General features: G+C 48.9%; 2 protein-coding genes across 4 annotated transcripts in view; one reads left to right on the top strand and one right to left on the bottom strand.

Annotated features, from left to right (window-relative positions):
• The window catches only part of Chadl (chondroadherin like), a 12,258-nt gene extending 9,069 nt beyond the window's left edge, over positions 1–3,189 (top strand). The window contains exon 6 of the mRNA XM_028789964.1: positions 2,988–3,189. The gene's annotated coding sequence lies outside the window, so the exon portion shown is untranslated. The remainder of the gene's footprint in view (positions 1–2,987) is intronic.
• Positions 907–24,209, bottom strand: L3mbtl2 (L3MBTL histone methyl-lysine binding protein 2). Of its 3 annotated transcripts, none has more exons than XM_028789965.1 (17): positions 24,135–24,209; positions 21,421–21,658; positions 20,075–20,208; positions 18,619–18,742; positions 17,941–18,020; positions 14,751–14,868; positions 13,596–13,730; positions 12,966–13,054; positions 7,580–7,811; positions 6,910–6,986; positions 6,499–6,603; positions 5,501–5,648; positions 5,071–5,153; positions 4,501–4,735; positions 4,019–4,084; positions 3,061–3,171; positions 907–2,409 (listed from the first exon to the last, which is right to left on the bottom strand). In XM_028789965.1, exons 1-17 carry the CDS (start codon positions 24,156–24,158, stop codon positions 2,297–2,299), a joined length of 2,112 nt encoding a protein of 703 aa, XP_028645798.1. In that variant the 5' UTR covers positions 24,159–24,209; the 3' UTR covers positions 907–2,296. The 3 variants fall into 3 exon arrangements, with proteins under 3 accessions (XP_028645798.1, XP_028645800.1, XP_028645799.1); XM_028789967.1 differs by having other exon boundaries at positions 907–2,357; XM_028789966.1 differs by having other exon boundaries at positions 21,421–21,655; positions 24,135–24,181.

Below are 24,209 nucleotides of genomic sequence, written 5' to 3'. Positions count from 1 at the left end.
CAGATGGTTGAGAAGCAGAGAGATATACTGCAAGCTCCCAGTGGAGGAAGTGGGGTGTGTGGAAGGTATTTTAGAATGATGCTAGCAGCAACTCAAGTGCTAAGACCCCAAGAACTTTACTTCCCATCCAAGGACAAGCTGAGTACTGGCTTCTAGAGGATCCAGGCTTGATTCACAGAACTCACAGCATGAGGCCTTGTCCTACAACTTTTGTAACTGAGGCAAGGCGAGTTCAAAGCCAGCCTGAGCTACCTAGTGAGACCACAAACCTGACCCTTTAACATCAGCAACATCAGTTATGTCCCTTTCTTAATTTCACTAACCCTACTACTCCAGCTTTGTGCCGGGGGTGGGGGGGGAACTAGGGACAGGTGAGCTCCAAGAACCACCAATGACAATACAGCTATGGTTGTTATGGAGACAGAGGGTGGTCTTTGTTTTTCCCTTTGTGTGGTAACTGTCTTCATACTTGACGCTCAAGTGGCATGTCAGAATATACTCTGCAGGTTTGACTTTCACAAGGGACTTGTCTCATAGAGGTGTGGTAGCACACATCTGCAGCCCCAGCATTCAGGAAGTGGGAGACCAGAAGCTGAGGTTGGCTTGGGCTCTATGAGAGCCTGTTTCTGTTGTTCTAATAGAACAAAAAGAATCTGGAGTCAAGCAGCCTAAGCCCTAGTCAGTCCCAGCTCTGAGGTTTTACCACATGCACCCCATGGCCTCCCTTTGCTCATCAGTGAAAGGACGGGGAATCGGGAGGCCAGGCCTGGAATGAAGGGCAAACATTCCACCCTCTCTTGTCAGAGGATCTCATGCTCAAGACATCTATCTAAAGGCACACTTGGCCATCTTCCTCCTAATATCTGCTCCTAGGGGCCAAGGTACACTCATTCGATAGCATCTCACTGTTTTCTTCACAGATTTTATTTTTAATTATGTTTAAGGATATCCACAGAAACCACAGGCACAGGCTCCCCTGGAGCTCAAGATACAGGCAGCTGTGAGTGGGTGCTGGGAATTGAACCTGCCTTTTACTGTGGACTTTCATCTTCCCTTTGAGGAAAGCAGGCAGACAAAGGCCTCTTTCATGGCCTAGATTCTGCACAGAGTGGGCTATCTTTAGCAGATAGGTCAAGACCAACTTTTCTCAGAACCTGCCCGGTCTGTGATGACTGGTCACTCACATCTCCCCTTAGGGATGAACCAGGCCTGGTCCTGAGCAAAGTCTAGCACATGACGGACGAGACTTGACCAGAGTAGACCCAGATATGGCCATGCAGCACGGCCACGGCATCACAGAGCCACTGGCCTCACTGCTCTGTCCATAACCCAGTCAAACCCAGTACACTGCAGGAGGCCCCACTGCCTCCAGGATGATACTGGAGGGCTAGGCCACCAGTTTCAAAGTGTCTAGCTGGGGACTAGGCACACAGCTTTAATCCCAGCACTCAGAAGGCAGAGGCAGGTGGATCCCTATCAGTATAAAGTCTGCATGGGCTATATATCAAGCTCCAGAACAGCAAGTACTACATAGAGCCTGTCTCAAAAATAAAACAATGTATCTCAGTGGGAAAAACAAAAGTCAAACACTGTGAAGACAGTGAGCTGAGCAGCGGCTGGGCTGACCCAGGCAGGGGAGTGGAAAGGATTGGTCCAACCCAAGCTCAGATCTAGAGAAGGATGGTCTCAGGCAGGACCCCCAGACTGCATGGGCCAAACTACTGTCTGATCCTGTACCTGACAGCAAGTAGCCTGGCCCGCGTCTCCCTTAGGGGCACAGGTCCCTTGTACATCTTCCCAACTGTTCCCTCTAAGAAAAGAAGTCAGTGTTCTTGCCATCCCTGAGAGGTCAAGGTCCCAATCCAAATCACTCAAACCCACTACCTTGGTCAATTCCCTTCCACAGTGGGGCCCCTGGGACATCAGGTGGTACAGGGTACCCCCAGAAGGTTCAAGACCCTCAATTTATTTTGGGCAGAGGTGGCTCCGTTCTCACCCAGCATCAGCCTGGGCTGCCCACCCACAGCTGCTCCATTCCCTCACTTCCAGCACGTGCCTGGGTAGACACATGGTAGTCAGTCTATTCTCCAGTGTGCTGAGGGTGCAATGGTGCAATGGTGCAATGGTGTGCCGGCTTAGGGCTCAAGCTGAGCAGCCAATAGGCCTGGCCAGAGGGCAGAGGTGGGCCTGGAAGGCTAGGCTGTCCATTCACTGCAGAGCAGTAAAGCTGGGCCTCCTCTCTGCTCCATGACCAGGCTTGGCTTCAGTCAGGGTCCAGGCTGATGCCAGGGAAGGCTCAGTTGTCTCTCTCCTGCTTGATGCTCTCAATGGGGAGAGGCAGCTGTGGACTGGGTGACCTGTCAGGCGAAGAGATGTCCTGGTGCTCCTCCTTCACGCACACAGCGATAACTGTGAAGAGGGAGGGAGGGAGGGAGGCAGAGAGCTAAGAATGAGTGTGTGAATGTGTGCCGGTCTCGGGGTGGGATGAGAGGCTGCTAAGGAAGTTAGCTTCCTTCAGAGAGAGCTCTAGAGGTAGGTAGCAGGGAGCCTGGGTGACCACTTACAACTTCCTCCTCACCCTCCCAGGTACAGCTGGTGAGCTAATAGCATTTGCAGCCAAGCTGACAGCCTGTGGGAGTCCCTGTGGTGGGAGAGAACCAACTCCTGAAATTATTGCTGATGCTACATGTGCTGTGGCACACGACCCCTCCCCCCAAGTATACTGCAATAAGAGTGAAGACCCCAGCACATCCTGGCCAGTAAGACTAAGCCAGAAATCTGGCACCTGATATCTCACTACGCACTTTAGTGAGCATGGGTTATTTAGAGGCAGGAGAGGAAGGGAAAGCCAGGAGGCTGGAGAGAGAGAGATTTCTCAGTTCAGAGCTGGATAGGGTGTTTAGGAGATTTTTCCAGTCCAATGGTTTGAAAACTGTTTGCTGCCTGGAAAATCCCCTTCAGACTTGACTCTGTTCTTTTGTGTCCAGGTAGAGAAGCAAAGAGACCACATCAGAGACTGGAGCAGCCTGTCCCTGACTCAACCAGTCCACCAGCTCTTACTGTCATCAGGAACTGGTTCCGAGACCGCCAAAGCCTCAAGGTTGTCCTCCAGTAAGGGTTTCTTGGAGCCCGGTCTGAGGGGCCGAGTCTTAGCTGATGAGAGTCTTTTCCCTGTGAATAAAAATAAAACAAACCTAGCAATAGTGCTAGCAGGCAGTGTGGAGCTGGGTACGGTGAACCTGGACTCCAATTTTCAGTATCCCTTATCGGCCAAGTGCCTGGGTCAAAGCAGTTATGGATGCTAGCTAGCTAGCTAGCTTGCTTGTTTCCTTCCTTCAAGACAGTAATTTTCTGTGTAGCCTTGGCAGTCCTGGAACTTGCTTGGTAGATCAGGCTGGCCTCAAACTTACAGAGACCCACCTTCCTCTAATCCTGAGTGCTGTGATTAAAGGCATGTGCACCACTGTCTGGTGATCTTTGATTTCTTAAATGGACCATGGCATGTTCAGGTCCCCACTTTGAACAGCACAGTCTCAATTCAAATGCCACTCACTCCTACACCTAGTCCCTGCCATGGCTGTCTCACTGCAGAACATCCTCTTCTCTGCCTGATGCCCATGCTGTGGCACCACCTGTCACACTATACAGTTGAGAATGACTTTGTCACCTGCCCTCCTGTCCTGTCCTGTCCTGTCCTCTTGTAACCCCATGGCCAGCTGTTCCAGAAGTCAGTGTTGGAGGAGGAGGGAACCTTTTTCTCTCTGCCTTTTCCTCAGAACCCAGCATCTTTCAGGTTGCTGTGGACAAGCAGCAGCAGGGAAAGGATGTGACCCCCTTCTCTCTTTTCCTCAAATGTCATCAGCCGTTTCCTGAACACACACTACATTCCTGTTTGTGTTCTGGATCCCCTAAGGCACAGCGTTCCCATGGGGCAAGTTCCAGGAAACAGAAAAGGAGCATGAGGCAATATATAGGCAGTGGCCGGAAGCCGTGCTCGGTGCTTTGGTGCTTTACTTACTTTTCTTCCCAAACTGTTTCTTCTTCTTCTTTGTGGCATCTTTGCCTTTCTGAGTTGTGTTTGGTTCTAATGTTTGAAAGAACAAGGGATGAGAAGAGAGTTCTGGAAGGTCACGGGCACCTCCATATGAGGGCACTGGCCCTCATATGAGAGAAGCCAGATACTGAGAACAGGATGGCAGAGGGGTAGGAGAGCAGCTATCCCATCCACCCCGTGTCACCAGGGTTGTTTGAGGGATCTGGGTGCACAAGGGCCCAGGCACAGGACAGAGTGGGCAAAATGAACAAAGGTACTCTGCAGGGACGGGGGAGGAACATAGGTTCAGGAGCAGGGTGAGAGGCAGGGCACACACTCTGCTCAGGGCAACCTGGACCCTTCTGTCTCAGGCCAGAAAATGCGAGGCATTTGGAGGAGTGGTTGACAGGAAGGGAAAAGCCCAGAGAATATTCAAAAGCTGCCTGAGCTGGGCAACCCCATCCCACCTGCGGACACCGGTGGCTGGAGCTGGTAACCGGTGAGTTCACACCAGCCAACAGGGTAGATGTCCGGGGATTCACAGTCCACCCACTGGTCATACTCGTTGTCCCAGCCGTCAAAGTGGATGCTGAGGAGTCGATGCACCACCCGCTTCACGGTGGCCACACAGATGAGCCGGGGCTCCATCAAGTCCACAGCCTCCAGCTTCATGCCCACCTTGAAGCCATGGTTGGGGCAATCCTGGTTGGGAGAAGAAAGCAGTTGCCCAGCTGGTCAGTGCTAGGCCTTAGCAGGCTCGTCCAGGTAGGCATGGAGCTGCTGGTGGAACTGAGGGTAGGGAGAAGAGCCATTGGAAGAGGCTCCTTCAGACAGTGATCTCACTCACTTCTCAAGTGCCAACCCCTCTATGGAAAAGGGACTAGTCCATACTGTGGCCCAGCGGGTATACACATCACAGAGGTTTCTAGAAGCTGCTTTACTGATCCCAGCAGTGAAGACTTAAAGGAGGAGGTTGAAATTGCCCCCGGCTGCCACAGACTCCCTGACCCCAGCACTGGAGTCTGGAGTCTCCTCACCATGTTAAAGAGTCTTGCTGGAGCTGCTTTTGACTTGGTCTTCTCTAAGTAGGTCTCCCAGTCAAAATGCTGCGTCTCATACCCTGGATGGGAGAGTGATGAAGAAGAGAGAGGAAGGGAGAGTCACAAAGACAGACCTGGGGGTGGGTTAAGGGCAGATCGGCACACTGCGGGGACCCTGCAGCTGAGTCCCGGTGTAGTCTGCAGCTACCTTTCTCTCTAGCGTGACACTTGCTCTAGGACAGTCCTGCTGCACAGCTCCTGGACCGCCCTAACACAAAGGAGTCCTGTTCAGCAGCTATACATGGATCAGCTGGGTCAGCCCAGGCAGTGTAAAGGTGGTGGTGGCTAGAGAGGCCCATCCTCTCTCTCATGCCAAGGTGCCACACATCAGGGATCTGGGCTGTGGCCTCACCCTGCAAGGCCTTACCTTTTGGGGGTGTGAGCTCAATGTCATTCTTTTGGCAGAAGGTGGCTGGGAAGATGGCATGGGAGGAGGCGTGGTAGCAGAACCAATCTGCACCATCTGTGGAGGGGCCCCCATCCACACAGATCATCAGGTAACCATCCAAGAGCACCTAGGAGGGGCCAGCAGGATAGCTCAAAGGGTAAAAACTGTCCAGCATGATCTGTTTGATCCCTGGAACCCATGCAGTGGAAGGACACACCAACTACCACAAAACTGTCCTGACTTCCATGCACATAATAAATGAATGCAATTAAAAACAAAGCCAAAGAAGCCCTGGGGAGGGTACAGAGGAGAGGACGGCATGTGTCATTCACTGCAAGCCCTTCAAGTGACGTGACTATGACTGGACACGAGACATAGATCCAAATGGACGGTTGAATCCTGCCTTCTGCCAAAATACCCCAGTTTTTGGTGTTTGGCAGGGCACCCAGTACTCAGGAATGGGTACTAGAGGGACAGTGTACCCTCGCCACTGGATGGCCAACCCATGCCAGCCAGGAAGCCCCTGCCTTACTGCCACCAGGCTCTGAGTATGTAGAGAGCATACGGCTGGACACAGAGCAGGCTGGGTGGACACAGAACAGGCTAGGTGGACACAGAGCAGGCTAGGTGGACAATTAACAGTGTCCTTAGGCTGCAGCAATGATGGCAGGTAGGAGCAAGAAGCTGAGCTGAGGCTTTGGGCATGCAAAGGAGAGGCTAGTGGCAGAAAGGCCTACTCGAGGGAGCAAAATTATACCTATACCTGACACAGGTCAACGCTCAAGCTATCTAGTCTAAACCCTAACATGAAGGTTCTGAGTAATAAGCAGGAATAGTCTCCCTCTACTATACAGAAGTTAAGGGCAAAATGAGCAGCGAGTATCAGAGCCCCAAGAAGCTTACAGTGGGAACAAAGCTCTGTGCCATCAGACCCTCAGAAAGCCATGCTGGAGTCGGGAAGAGCAGCCTAGGCTCACCTTGCAGATGGTTGCTACACAGATATTGCCCAGATTCAGAGGGTCAATGGCCTCTAGTTTCATTCCTTCCTCGAACCAGCCACCTTCTGTGTAGACAGCTCGGACCTTAAAAGAATGAAGCAGTTGGGGATTCAGGAGAAGGTACAGGAATAATCCTTCAGATACTGCAGGCCTGGGATGGCAACAGAGGGCAAGCGACAGTCCTACTGGGTGGTGCCCACCTATACCCCAGAACTTAGGAAGCCGTGACAAGCCAAATTGGGCTACAGTGGGACCTTGCCTCAATCTAAAAAGGTTCTTGGTATGTTATGATTGGCAGAACAATCTCTTACAAAACAGACAAGGGACAGTCCCCGAGAAGCCAATGAAGGATATGGCAAAGAGGAGAAGTGCCCACAGGCTGCACCTCACCTTCTTGAAGAGGTAAGGAACAGCATCGCAGTAGATTTTCCGGAAGGTAGGGTGATGAGACATGTCACATCGTCTATCTAGGGGAGATGACAGAGAAGAGTGGAAGAAAAGGGAGTTGAGCTGGGCAGTGGTGGTGCACGCCTTTAATCCCAGCACTTGGGAGGCAGAAGCAGGCAGATTTCTGAGTTCAAGGCCAGCCTGGTCTACAGAGTGAGTTCCAGGACAGCCAGGATTACACAGAGAAACCGTGTCTCGAAAAACCAAAAAAAAAAAAAGAAAGAAAGAAAAGGGAGTTGAAGACAGCCACTGGTTATCATATGCTTCTCCCAGAATTATGTGGCCAGACAGGCTACCTTTGCTCTCAGCTGTGTCCCAACTGCTTCCCTAAATGGGAAAACAGAGGACCCTGGAGCAGTAGTGTGGACTCTTCAGCACAAGGGACCCAGGCTCTTTGGTGCTGGCACTGTGACAATACCATCTGCAGGACACCTTGCTGTTCAGACTGAGCTGAGTGACCTGAGTCACTGGCCTCTCTGATGCTCAACACAGTCACTTGCAGGGAAACAATGACAGTCCACTTCACTGCACTACTGTGAGGTACAGCAAAGGTCCTACTGATCTTTAGGAGGAAGCTGAGCCTGGAGTCACACCAGCCAGGGGTTCTACTGACCTGACATCTTGATGCCGTGGCCAACACGCCGTGACCAACCCACTGGGTGGATCAGGGGACTCCACATATGACACCAAAAGTCATCATCACTGTCACCATCCTCATAGAGGAGCCGTAGGCGACCCCCAATTACTGTGTCCACCACAGCCATACGTGTACGTGACACTTGGGTCTTGTCCACAACCTCTAAGCGCATGCCCTGTCGAAAAGGGTACTTCATGCTTTCCACCATCTGCAAGGACACAAGAAAGCAACCTGCTTCAATTATCCAGCCTTACCTTCTTGCTGTCAGCAAAAGCTGAGTGCATCAGTGCAGGTCTTTAATTAATCCCAGCACTCAGGAGGCAGAGGTAGGTGGATCTGAGTCTGAGGGCCAGCCTGCTCTACAGATTGAGTTCCAGGATAGCCAGGGCTACAAAGGAAAACTCAGTCTTGAAAAACCAAAGCAAACTAAACAAAAGGTCAGCAAAGGAGGGGCTGTAGAGGTGACTCAGCAGTTAAAAGCATTTCTCTTCCTGAGGACTCAGATTTGATTCCCAGTGCTGATATGGCAGCTCACAACCTTCTATAACTCCAGTTCCTGGAGACCCAATGCCCTCTTCTGGCCTTCAAGGGACAGCATGCATACAACACAGACATACATGCAGGCAAAACACCTATGCACATAAATCTTTTTTTTTTTCTTTTAAGAGACAGAGAAGACAAGGAAGGATGGTAAAATCTCAGAGTCTCTGACCCTTCATCTTAGAATAGTACAGCAGGCAGCCTGCAGTTCTCAGTGGATACCTCGTCTCACAAGCTCTCAGGATGATGGAAACCCCAGAATCTACTTCAGATCAAGAAACTCAAATGACCTAGAAAAGTGCAGGCAGACTTAGTCCTGGGGTCCAGCCTGGGCTTTTCACAAGCTCTATGCTGACCCCTCGGCACTGATCGCTGTCTTTTACCTTCTGGCCCTCTGTGCGTGGCACATGCAAGATTCTGTCCAGTGGTACCGTAGCTGTAATCCTAGCACACAAGGGGTAGGGGCCTACCTGGGATCACAGGGAGTTCAAACCCAGCCTAGACTAAGTGGAGTGTGTGTGTGTGTGAACTAGTTTGCACATGTGACTCCTAGAGCTTAGCACAGTTTAACAGCAGTCCACAAAGTGCAAGACAACAACCAGGATGTCAACATCTAGGGTGGGCTGTTGGGCTTTTTAGTATCAGGACACAGTTCACTCAAGAGCAGTTCTGGCCTGCTGATGCTGAGACTAAGCAGGGCTGTTTCTAAACACACTGGAGGGGGCAATCTTAGAGGTTACAACACAGTAACAGGAGCTAACCCAGTATATGAAACTAGACAGAGCTCGCCTTTCCAAAGCTCACAGCTAGACTACCTACCACCAACCACAGGTGACAGCAGCTCTTCTAGGAAAGTAACATAGGTCTGGGCTTATAAGGCTTAAACCACTTACTCTGCCTGGCCTTCTCGAACACATTCCTTTGAAGGCCCATTCTCAGCTCAGAGCTAGGCACATTCAGTCTGTTTTGTAAGAGAATGAATGACTGCACGCAGATACCAAACCATTACTGTGGGCTGGGCATGGTGGTGCACACCTTTGGTTGTCCCAGAGCTCAGGAGGCAGAGACAGGCAGACCTCTGCGAGTTCCAAGGACAGTCTGAACTACATACTAAGTTCTAGGACAGACAGTACTAAGTAAAGAGATCCTGTCTCAAAGAAAACCCCTAGGATATTACAGTGCATTGGGTTTTATGGTTCCTGTTTATAACTTCAGCACTTAAAACCCAGAGGCAGGAGGATTAGTTCATGGTTAGGCTTACTAGATGATTTAATGGGTAAAAGGACTTTACTGCCAAGCCTCAAGACCTGGGAGGCACACGGTTGCCTGGACACTTCTACCCATGCACTGTAAGTAAAGGTGAAAGTTCAAGGGCACCCCTCACATACTAACAAGTTTGAGGCTGCCTTGGCCAGTATGAGACTATCTCGGGCTGGGCAGTGTTGGTACACACCTTTAATCCCAGCACTTGGGAGGCAGAGGCAGGCCGATTTCTGAGTTCGAGGCCAGCCTGGTCTACAGAGTGAGTTCCAGGACAGCCAGGGCTACACAGAGAAACCCTGTCTCAAAAAACCAAAAAAACCAAACAAACAAAAAAAAGAGACAACAATCCCACATACTGGGCACTTACTATACTGTCAGCAAAGGATCTGTCTGGGGCATTCTCTACAAGACTGCCCCATTCTGCCCCACCACCCTTGCTTTCAGAGGTGCCTGGCAAAGTAACAGCCCAGTGCTTCCCAATGGAAACGCCTAAGTTGGGGTTACCCTGTCAAAGCCCATAAGTCTTCTCTGAGGCAGTGACATCCGTCCCAATGAGCCTGTCTGGAACCCTCTACTGTCTGACCAGCATCTTGTTCTCTTTAGTCACCTTCTTGCTCCAACCAGGGATTAGCAGTCCTGTTCTACCCACTGCTCCTCCAGAGTGCAAAGCAGGACAGGCAGGGAGCAACAGCCCAGGCTTACAGACTGGTCCACCTGGAACACACCCATATTCTTGTGAGTGTGAGGAGAAGGGAGGCTGGTGGGCCACACCACCTGCCATCATCTGTCTGTAACAGTGCTGGCTGAGCAAGAAGCCAACTGCCCCAGTCACTAAATCTGCCAACTCTGCAACAAGGAGGAAACAGGAGACAAAGCTTGGCTTGCCTGAATATGGAGCACAAGGAAAGCTAACAGAGGAAACAGACAGCAAAAGACACAAGAACCCAGTAATTTCAAAGGGAAACCAGTCTCCACTTTGGAAAAAGAGGCCTGCTTCTATGAGGTGCACTGACCCACAACATGGGAGAAGCCAGATCTCTAGCAGCTCAGACAACCCACACCCAGGGCCTTGTCTGTGACATCCCAATGTCCACCCCAGCTTTCAGAGTTGGCTTCCACAGTACCCATGCAGGGACAATCCAAAAGCCACTGTCTCTGGGAAACCAGTTGGAAACCTGTTCCTCTGAGAACATGTCCTGCTGGGAAGCCTCCACAAGCTAATAAGGATGCCTGGAACACCTCGTGCAAGAGACCTCAAGGTGGCCCAGGTACCTATCAGAGAGATGGCCCAGTGAGGTCCACTGAGGTGGGAACCAGGGTGGGAGACAGTGTTCTCCAAGCCTCAGATTCTCTTGTCTCAACAGTCCCTACGTAGACATGCATGCCTCAGTTGGGCAAAGGAGCTTTCTAAGGCTTGGCTGTTTTATGAAAGAGGATCTCACTGTAGAGTCCCAGCTTGCTTACAGCTTGTTACGTAGACCACACCAGCCTTAAACACACAGACATCCATGTGCCTCTACATTTTTTTTTTTTTCCGAGACAGGGTTTCTCTGTGTAGCCCTGGCTGTCCTGGAATTCACTCTGTAGACCAGGCTGGCCTCAAACTCAGAAATCCACCTGCCTCTGCCTCCTAAATGCCGGGATTAAAGGCGCGCACCACCACAACCCGGATGTGCCTCTACATTTCAAGTCCTGGAATTAAAAGCATGCGCCACCATGTCCAGCCAAAGTAGCTTTCTTTGGCTGAACTGCTATGTCCATACAGACGGTTGACTAGCCCCAGTTCAGATGGGGGCTGTTTTTGGCTTTTGTTTTTTTTTAAAGTTTTATTTATTTAATGTATATCTGCATGTACACCTGCATACCAGAAGAGGGCGTCAGATCTCACTATGGGTGGTTGTTATCTACCATGCCGTTGCTAGGAGTGCACTCAGGAATTGCTCTGGAGGCGCAGCCGGAGCCAGTCCTCCAGCTTGCGGGCTGTTTCATCACGATTATCACTATTTGTGGGCATGGCTCTTACTTCTCCCACCAGGCTGGAGAATTTAGGCAGGAAAAGTTTTTTTATATATATGTATGTGTGTGTGTGTATTTCTCTTATATTCTCATGGTGCTCTGTTTTATTTTTATTCATGTGTATCTACATTCATGTGTGTGGGGTTACCTGAGGAGGCCAGAAGAGGATAGTAGGTCCCCCGGAGCTGGAGTCACAGTTTTGAGCTGTCTGATGTGGTGCTAGGAATTGAACTTCGATCCTCAAACTGACCTGGACTCACCATGTAGACTCACTATAAGATCTTGCCTTGGCACTGGGGCAGTGGTGGTGCACGCCTTTAATCTCAGCACTTGGAAGGCAGAGGCAGGCGGATTTCTGAGTTCGAGAGGCCAGCCTGGTCTACAGAGTGAGTTCCAGGACAGCCAGGGCTACACAGAGAAACCCTGTCTCGAAAAACCAAAAAAAAAAAAAAAAAAATCTTGCCTTGGCCCTCAAGTGCTGGAAGGCATGTCCCTCCATGGCCAGCCTACAGTGCCGTCCGTCACTTACTAGCACATAATACATACATCTGAGCATCTGAGTGATTACTCTGTGTTGCCCAGTTTGCTTTATGTCAACTGGATACAAGCTAAAGTCATTTAGAAGAGGGAAACTCAATTGGGAAAATGCCCCAGCAGACTGGGCTGTGGGCAAGTTTATGGTGCATTTCTCTTTACTGATGATTGATGTGGGAGGGTCTAGCCCACTGTGGGCAGTGCCACCCAAGCTGGTGTTCCTGGATGCTATAAGAAGGCAGGCTGAAGCTGTGCAATGTGGCACATCAATTTAATCCCAGCACTCAGGAGGCAGAGGCAGACAGATCTACAGTTCTGAGGCCAGCCTGGTCTACAGAGTGAGTTCCAGGACACTCAGGGCTACACAGAGAGACTCTATCTTGGGGAAACAAAAAAATAGATAAGCTAGCACTTCATCTGAGTGAACTGTGAGGGAGCAAGTCAGTACATAGATATCCTCCACGGCCTCCACCTCAGCTCTGGCCTCCAGGTTCCTTCCCTGAGCTCCTGCTCTGATTTCCTTGGATGATGGACTATGATGTGGAAGTGTAAGCAAAACTAACCATTTCCTCTCAAAGCTGCTCTGTAGTCTCAGTGTTTTATCACAGCAATAGAAACCTCAGATACTATTGAAAATCCTAGAAGCAAAGTCAAGAATCTGGGGGACTTTAAAATCCAAAAAGCCAATAAAGCAACATGATTAATATGGTGGACCAGGGTGTTGGCAGGGAGGCAAGTGGCCCAGCACTTGAAGCAGCACTGGGCTGAAGTCTGCCTAAGAGGTCACAGAAGAGTATTACAATGAGAAACTAGGGGCATTACTCACAGTGTTAGTTTATGCAAATCCCTAGGTCCCACCCCCAGAACCACAAAAACAAAACAAACGCCTGAAATGAATCATATGAAGGATGGAAAACTGGGGGATGGAAGCGGGAAGGAAGAAGGAAGGAGGGGAAGGAGAGGAGGGGGAAAAGGTGGGGAGAGGAATGAGCTGGAAACTCAGCCAGACCTTGATATGGAAATCGGCAGGAAGTGTCCTGGAACCCACCAACCGCTTCATGAGGTAGCTCTTCCAGTCAGTAAACTTGGCATGGATGGCTGGAGAGACATGGGGAAGTTGGTGACATAGACTGATAACACCTTCATTAACCCGGAGATCAGCTACACAGACATAGTTATTAACTTCTGCAACTTCAGGCCAGTGATAACATCAGCTTATAAATCCAGCTTCTGGGAACTAGACAGATGACTCAGTAGTTGAAAGCATTGGCTGCTCTGCCAGAGGACATGGGTTCCATTCCCAGCACCCACATGGTGATTCACAACCATCACTAACCCCGGTTCCAGAGGATCCAACAACTCTTCTGACCTTCTCAGGCTCTTGCACAAACATGGTGAACAGACATTCACTCAGGCACACATATACACATAAAGTAAATATATATAGTAAGTCTATAATATATATATATATATATATATATATATATATATATATATATATATATATATAAATATAAATAAACAAGACCAACAAACAGGCTCTATAAATCCAAACTGTCCAGGACTTCCAGACTGGCTAGGGAAGGCTTCTGCCCAGAGCCCTACAGGAACCAGCATGGGAGCTTTCTCATTAACTCACTCCGTGGAGGTACCAGGATCTTGCTGTTGATGGCACACCATCCAATGGGGTGGACATCCACAGTCCCCAGGTTGCACCAGAAGTCATGACTGGCATCATTTTCAAAGCCTTCATAACGGAGCAGCACTCTGTACCCTGAAAGGAAGGATAAGGGGACCTGTGAGGGGTGGCGTGGGAAGGCATGTTCTCAGGCTTTCTTCTTTCTCTAGAACCAGTCAGATTCCCTACTTCCTATTCTAGGAGCTCCTTCCAGGCTAGTGGGGTCCCCGACACTCAGAACAAAACAATGTCCATACTGCACTCTTAGAAAGCAGTCTGGGGCCGGGCAGTGGTGGTGCAAGCCTTTAATCCCAGCACTTGGGAGGCAGAGGCAGGCGGATTTCTGAATTCGAGGCCAGCCTGGTCTACAGAGTGAGTTCCAGGATAGCCAGTAGCCAGGGCTACACAGAGAAACTCTGTCTTGAAAAAATCAAAAAATCAAAAAACCAAAAAAAAAAAAAAAAAAGCATTCTGAGCCTGTGATTTCTTCTATACCTTCATCATCCCCAGAATAAACCTTATCAAAAAAAAAAAAAAAAAATGAGGCAGTGGTGGTACACACCGTTAATCCCAGCACTCAGGAGGCAGAGGCAGGCAGACCTCTGAGTTTGAAACCAGTCTGGTTTACAGAGTGAGTTCCAAGGCAGTCACATCTACACAGAGAAACCCTGTCTTGGGGCTGGAGAGATGGCTCAGTGGTTAAGAGCACTGACTGCTCTTCCAGAGGTTCTGAGTTCAATTCCCAGCAAATACATGGTGGCTCGTAACCATCCGTAATGAGATCCGATGCCCTCTTCTGAGGTGTCTGAAGACAGCTACAATGTACTCATATAAATAAATAAATAAATAAATAAATAACAACAAAAAAACCCAAAACCCTGTCTCAAAAACAAAACAATCAACTAAACGTACACAATGCACAACAAAACAAAACTAACTTTCAATGTTCGTCCTGTGCTCTCAACTAAATGAGGAGAAGCCCCAAGAAGAGGAAAGAAAGCCAGTGGCGAGGTTTTGAGTTATGAAACCCATTTCAACCTGTAACACTATTCACCTACTAGATATGACACATGGCAGATAAATTTCAGACCCTGCCCTGGCCAGAGGAACACCCACCAGCTGCCTGGATGACAGTGGCGATCCAGTACACCCGGCTGGGGAGCACAGCATCACTGTTGAGGACTTCCACCTTCATCCCCTTCATGACGTCTTCCCATTGGTCATAGAGGGGCACCTGTGCAGTGAGAGCATTGACGGGTTGAGAGGAACCAGCCCCTCAGGCCTGAGCCCCACTGTCCTCTGACCCTCACTTCACATCATGCACGGTGCAGAAACTAGGAATAGAGATAAACAGGGCATGTCCACTGTCCAGAAACATGGGAGGGCAGGGAACCATCAGGCAGAGGCACGGGAGGAGGGCCAGGGACACAGACCTGGTTCTCATCATTCCAGGGCAGCTCCTGACTATCAGTGTGGACACCATGGTGCACCTGGATATCTGTCATTTGGCCAGTTGTACAACAGTGTCTCAGCACAGACATTACCTCCCTAACATCATTCAACCTGGGCTTACATATCGAGGTGGCAGAACACAGCCACACTCTACCCAGCCCCTGCCTACTGGGTGGCTTCTGGCTACCTTCCCAATGCTTAATCCTTGACTTGCCGCCAATGGGAACTGGATGCTCCTTTAGGAAAAGCATCTTCTTTCACTCTCAGACCTGACCCAAATCAGTAACAAAGCACATCCCTAGGTGGACAGGTTCACATAGACTTGGGGAAGCATGGAGTGGCCCAGACACCAGGCAAGCTCTTTACAGAGCATATAGAATCTTGTCTTAAATAGGATCTAATTCCCTACGATACAAATGGAGAATTTGGGAGCAAAAGAGACACATTCATTAGAAACTCAGAGAAGGGCATAGTAGGACCTAGGACCAACTTGTCATAGCGCAGGGCAAGCAGGATAATCCAGGAAGGCCAGGCATGGCTTACTGAGGTCAAAAGACAGCCTTAGGAGGCCTTCTGTCAGGCATTAGGACATGGGATTGAAAGGCAAAAGAAACTGGACTTGACATCTGACACCCGTGTGCCAGTACTTGGGAGCCTGAGGCAGGAAGACTGTTCTCAGGACAGCCTGGTATACACAGTCAGTTCTGAGCCAGCCTGACCTATAATGTAAGACCCTGTCTTAAATTTTTTAAAAAAGATAGAGACAAAAGAAGCCCTGTTGTACCCAGGCGGTGGTGGCGCACGCCTTTAATCCCAGCACTTGGGAGGCAGAGGCAGGCAGATTTCTGAGTTCAAGAGTTCAAGGCTAGCCTGGTCTACAGAGTGAGTTCCAGGACAGCCAGGGCTACACAGAGAAACTCTGTCTCAAAAAACCAAAAAAAAAAAAAAGAAGAAGCCCTGTTGTAGATGTTGTTCAAGGCTAGCACAGGGTACAGCTGCTGGGCACTGATAAGTTCTTGACTTCAAGCTCCTCCAAGGCATCCAAAGTGGCCTCAACCCTCCGCTCTTCAGGAAGAACTGGGAGTCACCACTGTAGTGTGTATGGATCAGAAAGGGCCTTAGACAAGGTTGAGGGTGCAGCTTGGTGTTAAATTGCATGCAATTCCTAGTGCCAGCAAAAAAGTAAGATGGGCCCTGAGAGTTAACCAGTGGACGGCTGGCTGGGCATGGTGACACACACTTGGGAGGGTGAGGCAGGAAGACCAGAAGTTCAAGGCTATCCTCACTATACGGCAAGTTAGAAGTCAGCCTGAGATACATGATACCCTGCCTCAAAAAAAAACCAAAAACAAACCAACCAACAAAACAAAACAAACACAAGTCCAAGCCTGGTGGAGACAGAGGCAGGCAGATCTCTGTGAGTTCTAGGCCAATCTCCTCTACAGAGTGAGTTAGTGAGTTTCAGGACACCCAGGGCTACACAGAGAAGCCTTGCCTTGAAAAGCCAAAAGCCATAAAACCAAAATTAAAGCAACAAAAATCAACTCCTCAAAACCAAACACAGGGCTGAAAAGGCTGAGAGATTCAGAGCACTTGTTGTCCTTGCAGAGGACCAGGGTTCAGTCTGCAGCACCCACACAGCAGCTGACAACCATCTGCAGTACCCCACTTCTAGAGAATGTGAAGCCCGCCCCCGTTTTCTCCCCAGAGACAGGGTTTATCTCTGTAGCCCCGGCTGTCCTAGAATTTGCTCTGTAGACCTCTGCCTCAGAGTGCTGGGGTTAAAGGCCTGCACCACCACTGCCCAGCACTGATGCCCTCTTTTGACTTCTACATGCATCAGGCACAGATGTGGTGTACACACATATATGTACATGACAGACAAAACACATAGAAAACAAATAAACCTAAAAAATTAAAAAAATGAAACAAAATATACAAACAAAAAATCCCACAAATAAAAAAACAACTTTTTTGTTTTTGTAGACAAGTTTTCTCTGTGTAGTTCTGGATGTCCTGGAACTCTCTCTGTAGACCAGGCTGGCCTAGAACTTACAGATTCACCTGCCTCTGCCTTCCGAGTATTAGGAATAAACGTATGTGCCATCACCACACCACCAACAAAAATAATTTTAATAGGGGTTAACAAAACATGAAGAATGGAAAAAAAGAACACCCCTGAACTCAGAACAACCAAACTCTACTGTGTAAATAATATGTTAGTCCTTCAAAAACCAGGGCCAGTTGTGTAAGGCACAAGACACTCTGATTTTAATTTTTGTTCGTTTTTTGTTTTGAAATAGCTATCAGTTAGCTCTCGACTCTGTAGACCAAGCTAGCTGAGAGATTTACTTGTCTCTACCTCCCAAATGCTGAGATTAAAGGTGTGTGCCACTACACCTGACATATGTTGTATATGTATACACATATTATATATGTAGGTATACATAGTTATATACATATATACATAATACATTATATATAATTATGTGTGTATATAATTTCACACTCACACACACACAAACACACATACACATATTGGTGCTTTGTCTGCATCTGTGTCTACACCCCAGAAGAGGGTCTAGGTACCCATGGGAATACAGATGGTTGTGAGCTGCCATGTGGGTGCTAGGAATTGAACTCAGGACCACTGGAAGAGCAAGTGCTCTGAACTGCTGAATAATCTCTCTGTGCCTACAAGATGGAGGAGGATTTCTGGCCATTGTTCTCAATGGTGCTGTCCAACCTAGAGCAGCCTAGAGCAGCACAACTGAAGTGCATGGGAAGCAATGAGGCGGGCAGCCTGAGCTGTGCTGTCCCCTGGCAGTCCCTCCCTTGTTGCCAGGACACTCACGTGTTTAAAGCAGCTGACAGGAGCAGCCTTGTAACTGTGATCCTTCAGGAACTTCCCCCAGTCGAACCCTAAGACCAGAGCTGCAGAGCACAAAGGAAGAGCTGAGGCAGGGTACCTACAGCAACCATGTTAGAACACGAACATGGAGGCCCCATGGGGCTCTAGAAACAAGTCCCTGGCCACTAATGGCCATCAGGACTGTGAAGCATCCAGAGAGAAACTTCTCTCCCTTTTTGCTCCACAGAAAGGGAAATTCAGATCTAGGATTAAATTGATCCTCTTGCATCCAATCGTTGGCCACACCTACTGAACATGGGCAGGAGTAACAGCAACTGCCCACTCAGCTGCACAGTGCAGTTTCAGCCTCTTTGGGGCTCAGCAGTCACTATGCCTGGAAAACTGAGGGGACCTTTCCACCTGCTCCACACACCCTGGGCTTGCTCTGCACCAGGGAGAGAGAAACCATGAAGACAGATGCAAAGAGAAGTAAAGCAGCTAACCCTTGGTTTCTGTGTGACGGAGGAAGCAGGCAGCTGAGGACCACTGAAAGGAAGGTCTGAGACCATTTCCACACAAGCCATAAGCCAGCAGGTGGAGACAGCTCACTGTAGACCTGCATCCCTAACTTCCCAGCAGGCCATCCCCACTCTAGACTCCCATCCCAGGATTCTGTCTCACCATCTTGTCCTGTGGGTGTCCCATCTGCTAGCTGTCCTGTTCCCTGGGCGTGGAGGAAGGCTCCAATTTTGGCAGACCAGGCTGCCTTGTGCAGGACTTTGGCTTTTTTGGTGGGTGGCTTTCCCTAGAGAGAGAGAAAAAAAAATAATAGAAGTGTGCAGCTGTCAGCTGTGAGCCTGAACTGGTTTCTATTTTGCTTTGTTATTTTACTGAGATACAGAGGAGGCCTGGAGTTTGCAACTACCATGCTCGGCCTCCTGGGAGCTGGAGTTCCAGGCATGAGCTCTGCCAAGTAAGGAGTCTGACTGGAACTCCTGAGGGTGAGCTCCTGGTGCAGCTGCCTAACCTTCTATAAAAGTAATGATGAGTGAGAACACTCAGGAGACAGTTCCGGAGGGATGGGATCAGCAGAGCTGCAGATGACAGAAGCATCTCACTCAGGCCTCTGACCTTCCCAGCCCCTCTCCCTAACACTTTCCCTGCAGTCAGTCCTCTCCATGCTCCCAGAGGCAACATTTTGTACATGTAAATGTCCTGGAGAGAACATTCTGAGGACCTGTCATCAGGTGTCTCAGGGAAAGCTCACTTACACAAGATAGTTAAATGATAAAGGCCAGGAGTCATTGCAACACACCAGGCAAGTGGAGGCACAGCTTTGCATAAAGTCTGACCTTAAAGAAGTAGTTCTCAACCTATGGGTCATGACCCCTTTGGACTGAATATGTGACCCTTTCAAAGAGGTCATATATCGGATATCTTGTGAATCAGACACTTACATTATGATTGACAACAGTAAGATTACAGTTATGAAGTAGAAATGAAGATAATTTTATGGTTGGGACCACCACAGCCTAAGGAACTGTATTAAAGGGCCACAGCATTAGGAAAGTTGAGAACCACTGCCTTAAAGACACCAAAAGCTTTGGCCTTTTAAAATAGGAATTGCTGGGCGTGGGAGAATATACCTTTAATCCCAGCAATGGGGAGGCAGGCAGAGGTAGCCAGATCTTTGTTTGAGATCAGTCTGGTCAGCCAGAGTCACACAGTGAAACCTTGTCTCAAAAATAAAGTAAGGGGGCTAGTAAGATGGCTCACTGGTTAAGAGCACTGGTTACTCTTCCAGAGGATCCAGGCTCAGTTCCTAGCACCCACATAGTGGCTTATAACTGCCTCCAACTTGACAGGGGACCTGACACTGTCTTTTGGTCTTCTCAGTCACTGTAAGCAAGTAGTACATAAGCAAAACACTCATACACATAAAAATGAATAAAATCTTAATTAATTAATTAACTAATTAATTAATTAATAGGGGGCCCTTTTTAAGGCAGGGTCTCATGTACCTCAGATGACCTCTAGGAATGAGTCCCCTAAGCTGGCTAAGCCGTTTGCCACCAGTCACATGATGGCTCCAGCTCAGCATGAAGGCCCCAGGATAGGTGTAAGTGGCTCCTCTCACCTGCAGTCTAGCCAAGATACTGGCTTTCTTGGAGTTGGAAGAGTAGCTCCTGGAACAGGAGACACTGCAGAACCTCTTGGTCTTTGAGAAGAAAGCTTCTCTTGTGCCCACGATACCACACATCTCACAGACAGCTAGGAAGAGAACTCTGCATGAGACTCCCTGACATAATTACTTTAAGTCAAACAAAAACATGGGCTCTTCAAATTCCAGAGCACTGCATTAACCATGTGAGTGTTAGGCTCTGAGGTTGACAGAGAGGAGGAGTGAACAGTGTATAGGGTTCTTATCCAAGAGCAAGTCTTACTATGTGCTGCCCTCAAACTTGCAGGTTCAACTGATCCTCCAGCAGCCTCGCCAACAGCTGGGACCAGTGTGCCACTCCATCTATGCACCTCCCCTGGCTCTGTATCTAGAGCTGGGGCTAAGGGACTGAGAATCCACATGAACAAGTCTTAGAGAGAGAAGTGTCACGAGGACAGGTGCCACAGTCCCTTACTATCTGCAGCTTTGTTCTCACAGGGGCAAGTGCACAAGCTACACTGTCTGACCTCACACTAGGTCACCTGAGGAGCCTTCTGCAAACCGTGCTGTGGCTCCAGTGACACAGCCATCTTAAGGGCTTTCCCAGCTTCCCAGATGACACTAATTTGCAGCCAGGGTTATAAACCAGCTGGTCTCTCTAATGATTCCTGCTAGTGCTCTCAGATTCTAAGAGAAGACGACAGAGGGGAAAAAGAGGAAAAAGTGAAAAAGGAGACAAAAAAAGAGAAGCCAGGATGAATAGAAGGAAAGCTGACCCCACGGCCCAAGGGTGCCAGTGTGAAGGATCGGGAGGGGCTGTCCGAAGACTGGAGACTGCCTCTTTTCAAGGACACACTGCCCACACTCGTGACCCCTCACACGGGGTCACCAGCCATCCAGGTACCGCCTCTCTGAAGTCAACAGGCTTCCAGGTGATTCATGGCCACTCTCCTCTGCCCGCCTCCATGCCTGCCTTCTGGCCTGAAGACCACTTTATCCTGTGCATCCCCTGCCCACACTTGCCAGCCTGCAGCCCATAAGCTATCTCTTGTCCCTTTGCTCGGAAGCACTCACACCACTGAGTCTCACCGTCTTCACATGCAGACTTAGGGACTGCCCAGCCTAGTCACACAAATGTAATGAAATTTAACAAGTGCGGAACACACACAAGAGGTTTTGGAGAATAGACTTTAAAACTAGACTGCAGAGAGGACATGAGCCTTACGGACCGTCCCTTAAATGTCTGGATGGCTCCACCCACATCCCCAATTCTTCCACAGCCTCCAGCCTCCGCTCCATCTTTGAGGCCACTGTGAAAGCACCTGGCTCAGAACCACTTCCATCCAAGGAGCGGTTATTTGCAGAGCTGAACAGATGAAGAGGCGAGGTGGGCAGCTCCCCTGCTTCACGATCTTCATTCTCTGCTTCACTCGACTCCTCCAAGTAGGAGCTGCTCTCACTGCCCGCACTGCTGTTATAACTCCGGAAGCTGTCGTAGCCCCCGAAGAGTTCTAAGTCGCCATCCTCCTCCTCTTCCATTGGCTCTGAAGGTGGCGTCTTCTAGTGGGAAAATGACATGTGCTTGGCTTGGGAAGAAGTTACAAACTGGCTAATTCACTCAAAATGAGTTAGTCCTCTGAAAGAGCAGTGAGAACTCTTAACTGAGCTGGCAATGGTGGTGGCACGCCCCTTTACTCCCAGCAGTGGGGAGGCAGAGACAGGTGGATCTAAATGAGTTTGAGGCCAACCTGGTCTAGGACAGCCAAGGCTATACAAAGAAATCCTGTCATGAAAAACCAATATACGGGGCTGGAGAGATGGCTCAGAGGCTAAGAACACCGACTGTTCTTCCAGAGGTCCTGTTCAATTCCCAGCAACCACACGGTGGCTCACAACCATGTGTAATGGGATCCAATGCCCTCTTCTGGAGTGAAGACAGCTACAATGTACTCATATAAATAAAATAAATAAAACTTATATGTATGCTGAACATTCGTTTAAAACATATAGGAGGCTAGGTATGGTGGTGCACATCATTAATCCTAGCACTCTGTGGCAGACGTATCACCCTGAGCTTGAAGCCAGCCTGGTCTACACAGCAAGTTCCAGGTCAGTTAGGACTGCACAGTAGATCCCAACACTCTCACCTCTCTCTTTCACTCTCTGTCTTCTCTCTCCCTTTCTTCCTTTTTTGAAACAGGGTTTCTCTCAGTAGCCCTGACTGTCCTGGAACTAGCTCTGTAGACCATGTTAGCCTTGAATGCAGTAATATGCCTGCCTCTGCCTCCTGAGTGTTGGGATTAAAAGTATGTGCCACCACCATCTGGCTAGTAGATCCTCTTTAAAAAAGAAAGGAAGAAAGAAACAAAGAAAGAAAGAAAGAAAGAAAGAAAGAAAGAGAGAAGAAAAGAAAGAAAAAGGCAGGTGTGGTAGTAAATGCCTTTAATCCCAACAGTTAGGAAACAGAGGCAGGCGGATCTATGAGTTTGAGGCCAGCCTGGTCTACAAAACAAGTTCCCCAAAATTCAAAACCAAAATCAAAACAGGAAAAAAAAAGAAAGAAAAAAGAAAAAAAAAAAAGGAGTGTTTCTTCCAATAAGTGCATGGCTAACTGCAAGCTGTGACTGGTCTGAGCTTCTGCCAGCACCAAGACCTCTCATCCTGGTAGGTTGGGTACAGAGCAAAATTCCAATTTCAAAGTACTCATCTATTGAAAAAATATTGCCTCCACGACACACATAGTCAAAAAATTATGCCAGGGATCAGAGATCTATATAATAATGTGGAAATATCCTAAGCACCTCAAAAATTATTTTAGTGTGTTAGAAGGCATTTCAAACTCACTCTTTCCTCTTTAGTATATGTACATCCAAATGATTTCAATTCGGAAACAAATTTAAGGCTGGCAGAGGCCCTCTTGTTGCTACCTAGCCCATCATCCCTTGCAATGTATTCAATAAACCTGTTTTCTTCCTCAAAGGAAAAATAAGGGAAAGAAAAAAAAAAGGCTGAAAAACATGAGACCCAGGCTATCCCAAGAAGGCTTTGAGTGGGACGACTTGTGGTACCACAGCCGTGATTGAAATCAGCTACTGATCCTTGGACAAGTCATTTAAGGTCTGTGGGACTCAATTTTCTCATCTATGACACGTGTTGGGTCACAGAATGTGAGGTAGAGATGAGATACTACATAAAAACTGTAACTAGCTTGTAGTAGAAAAGGGGGAAGACCCACTCCCCGGTGTCGCAAGTGGGGGGCCCAAGTCCTTCTGATCTAGGCCCAGAAAAAAAAGGGGGAGGGAGGGCAAGACAAGGTAAAGAGAATGAGGCTTTGGGCCAAGGTTCAAATACGATCTCTAGTGCCTCCTAGCTGTATGATCCACAAGTCAACTGCATTGCCTCGGTTTCCACCAAATGAGGACAGTACCACTATTTAATAATATTTTGGGAAGGGGTGGTAAACGTAAAACACTTAGAACAGTACTCAATAACAGTTAGCAGTATTACCACTTGGAACCGGAAAGAGACTTCAAATGCAAGGTGCGGTGGGTCACCGGCTGCTGTACGATGGAAAAGCATATCGCAGTTTTGGAAACTGACATACTTGGTGACAACCTTTTGCACTTTCCAGCTATGTCAATCCAAAATCCAAAAGGGTGTTTTAAACCTTCCCTAAAGAAGATGGCTGTGAGTTTACTGGGAGACCGGCACGTGAACGCTCCAGGCGTGCAGTAATAATCAACTCTGACCTCTCTTTACTTACCACGTGGAAGAGACAGGCCACACAATCCTAAAGCTCGGAACCATGAAACCATGACAAAGTTCGGAGCCCGATTTCCCTGGGCCTGGCTTGCCTTGCTTCCTTCGTCACCAGACCAAAAGGAACCTCTGTGGCCTCCAGCCGGGACTAAGCTCAGTACCTCAGTTGACCAATCCTGCAACTCTCCACCACCAAGACATCACTAAAACGGCGCGTCCGCCGGGTGAGGCGTTCGGGGCTCCCTTTCCTGCTTGGCCTGAGCCCTTTCCCTCTTACCTCAGCGCCCCGTGGTTTCTCCATGATACCAAATTCAATTTCCTCAACCGTCACCAGGTGCAGGAAGCCATATTG

The sequence above is a fragment of the Grammomys surdaster genome, unplaced genomic scaffold, assembly GCF_004785775.1.
Source record: "Grammomys surdaster isolate TR1022 unplaced genomic scaffold, NIH_TR_1.0 125852, whole genome shotgun sequence".
NCBI classification, from domain to species: Eukaryota; Metazoa; Chordata; class Mammalia; order Rodentia; family Muridae; genus Grammomys; species Grammomys surdaster.
The sequence above is the reverse complement of the archived record's forward strand: the minus strand, read 5'-3'. Positions and strand labels throughout refer to the sequence as shown.

Coding starts and splice junctions, on each gene's coding strand:
- L3mbtl2 (XM_028789967.1), bottom strand. CDS start 24,158: ATGGAGAAACCACGGGGCGCTGAG. Junction 21,659..24,134: donor AGAAACCACGGGGCGCTGAG/GTAAGAGGGAAA, acceptor TTTTCCCACTAG/AAGACGCCACCTTCAGAGCC. Junction 5,649..6,498: donor GTGTAGCAACCATCTGCAAG/GTGAGCCTAGGC, acceptor GGCCCCTCCTAG/GTGCTCTTGGATGGTTACCT.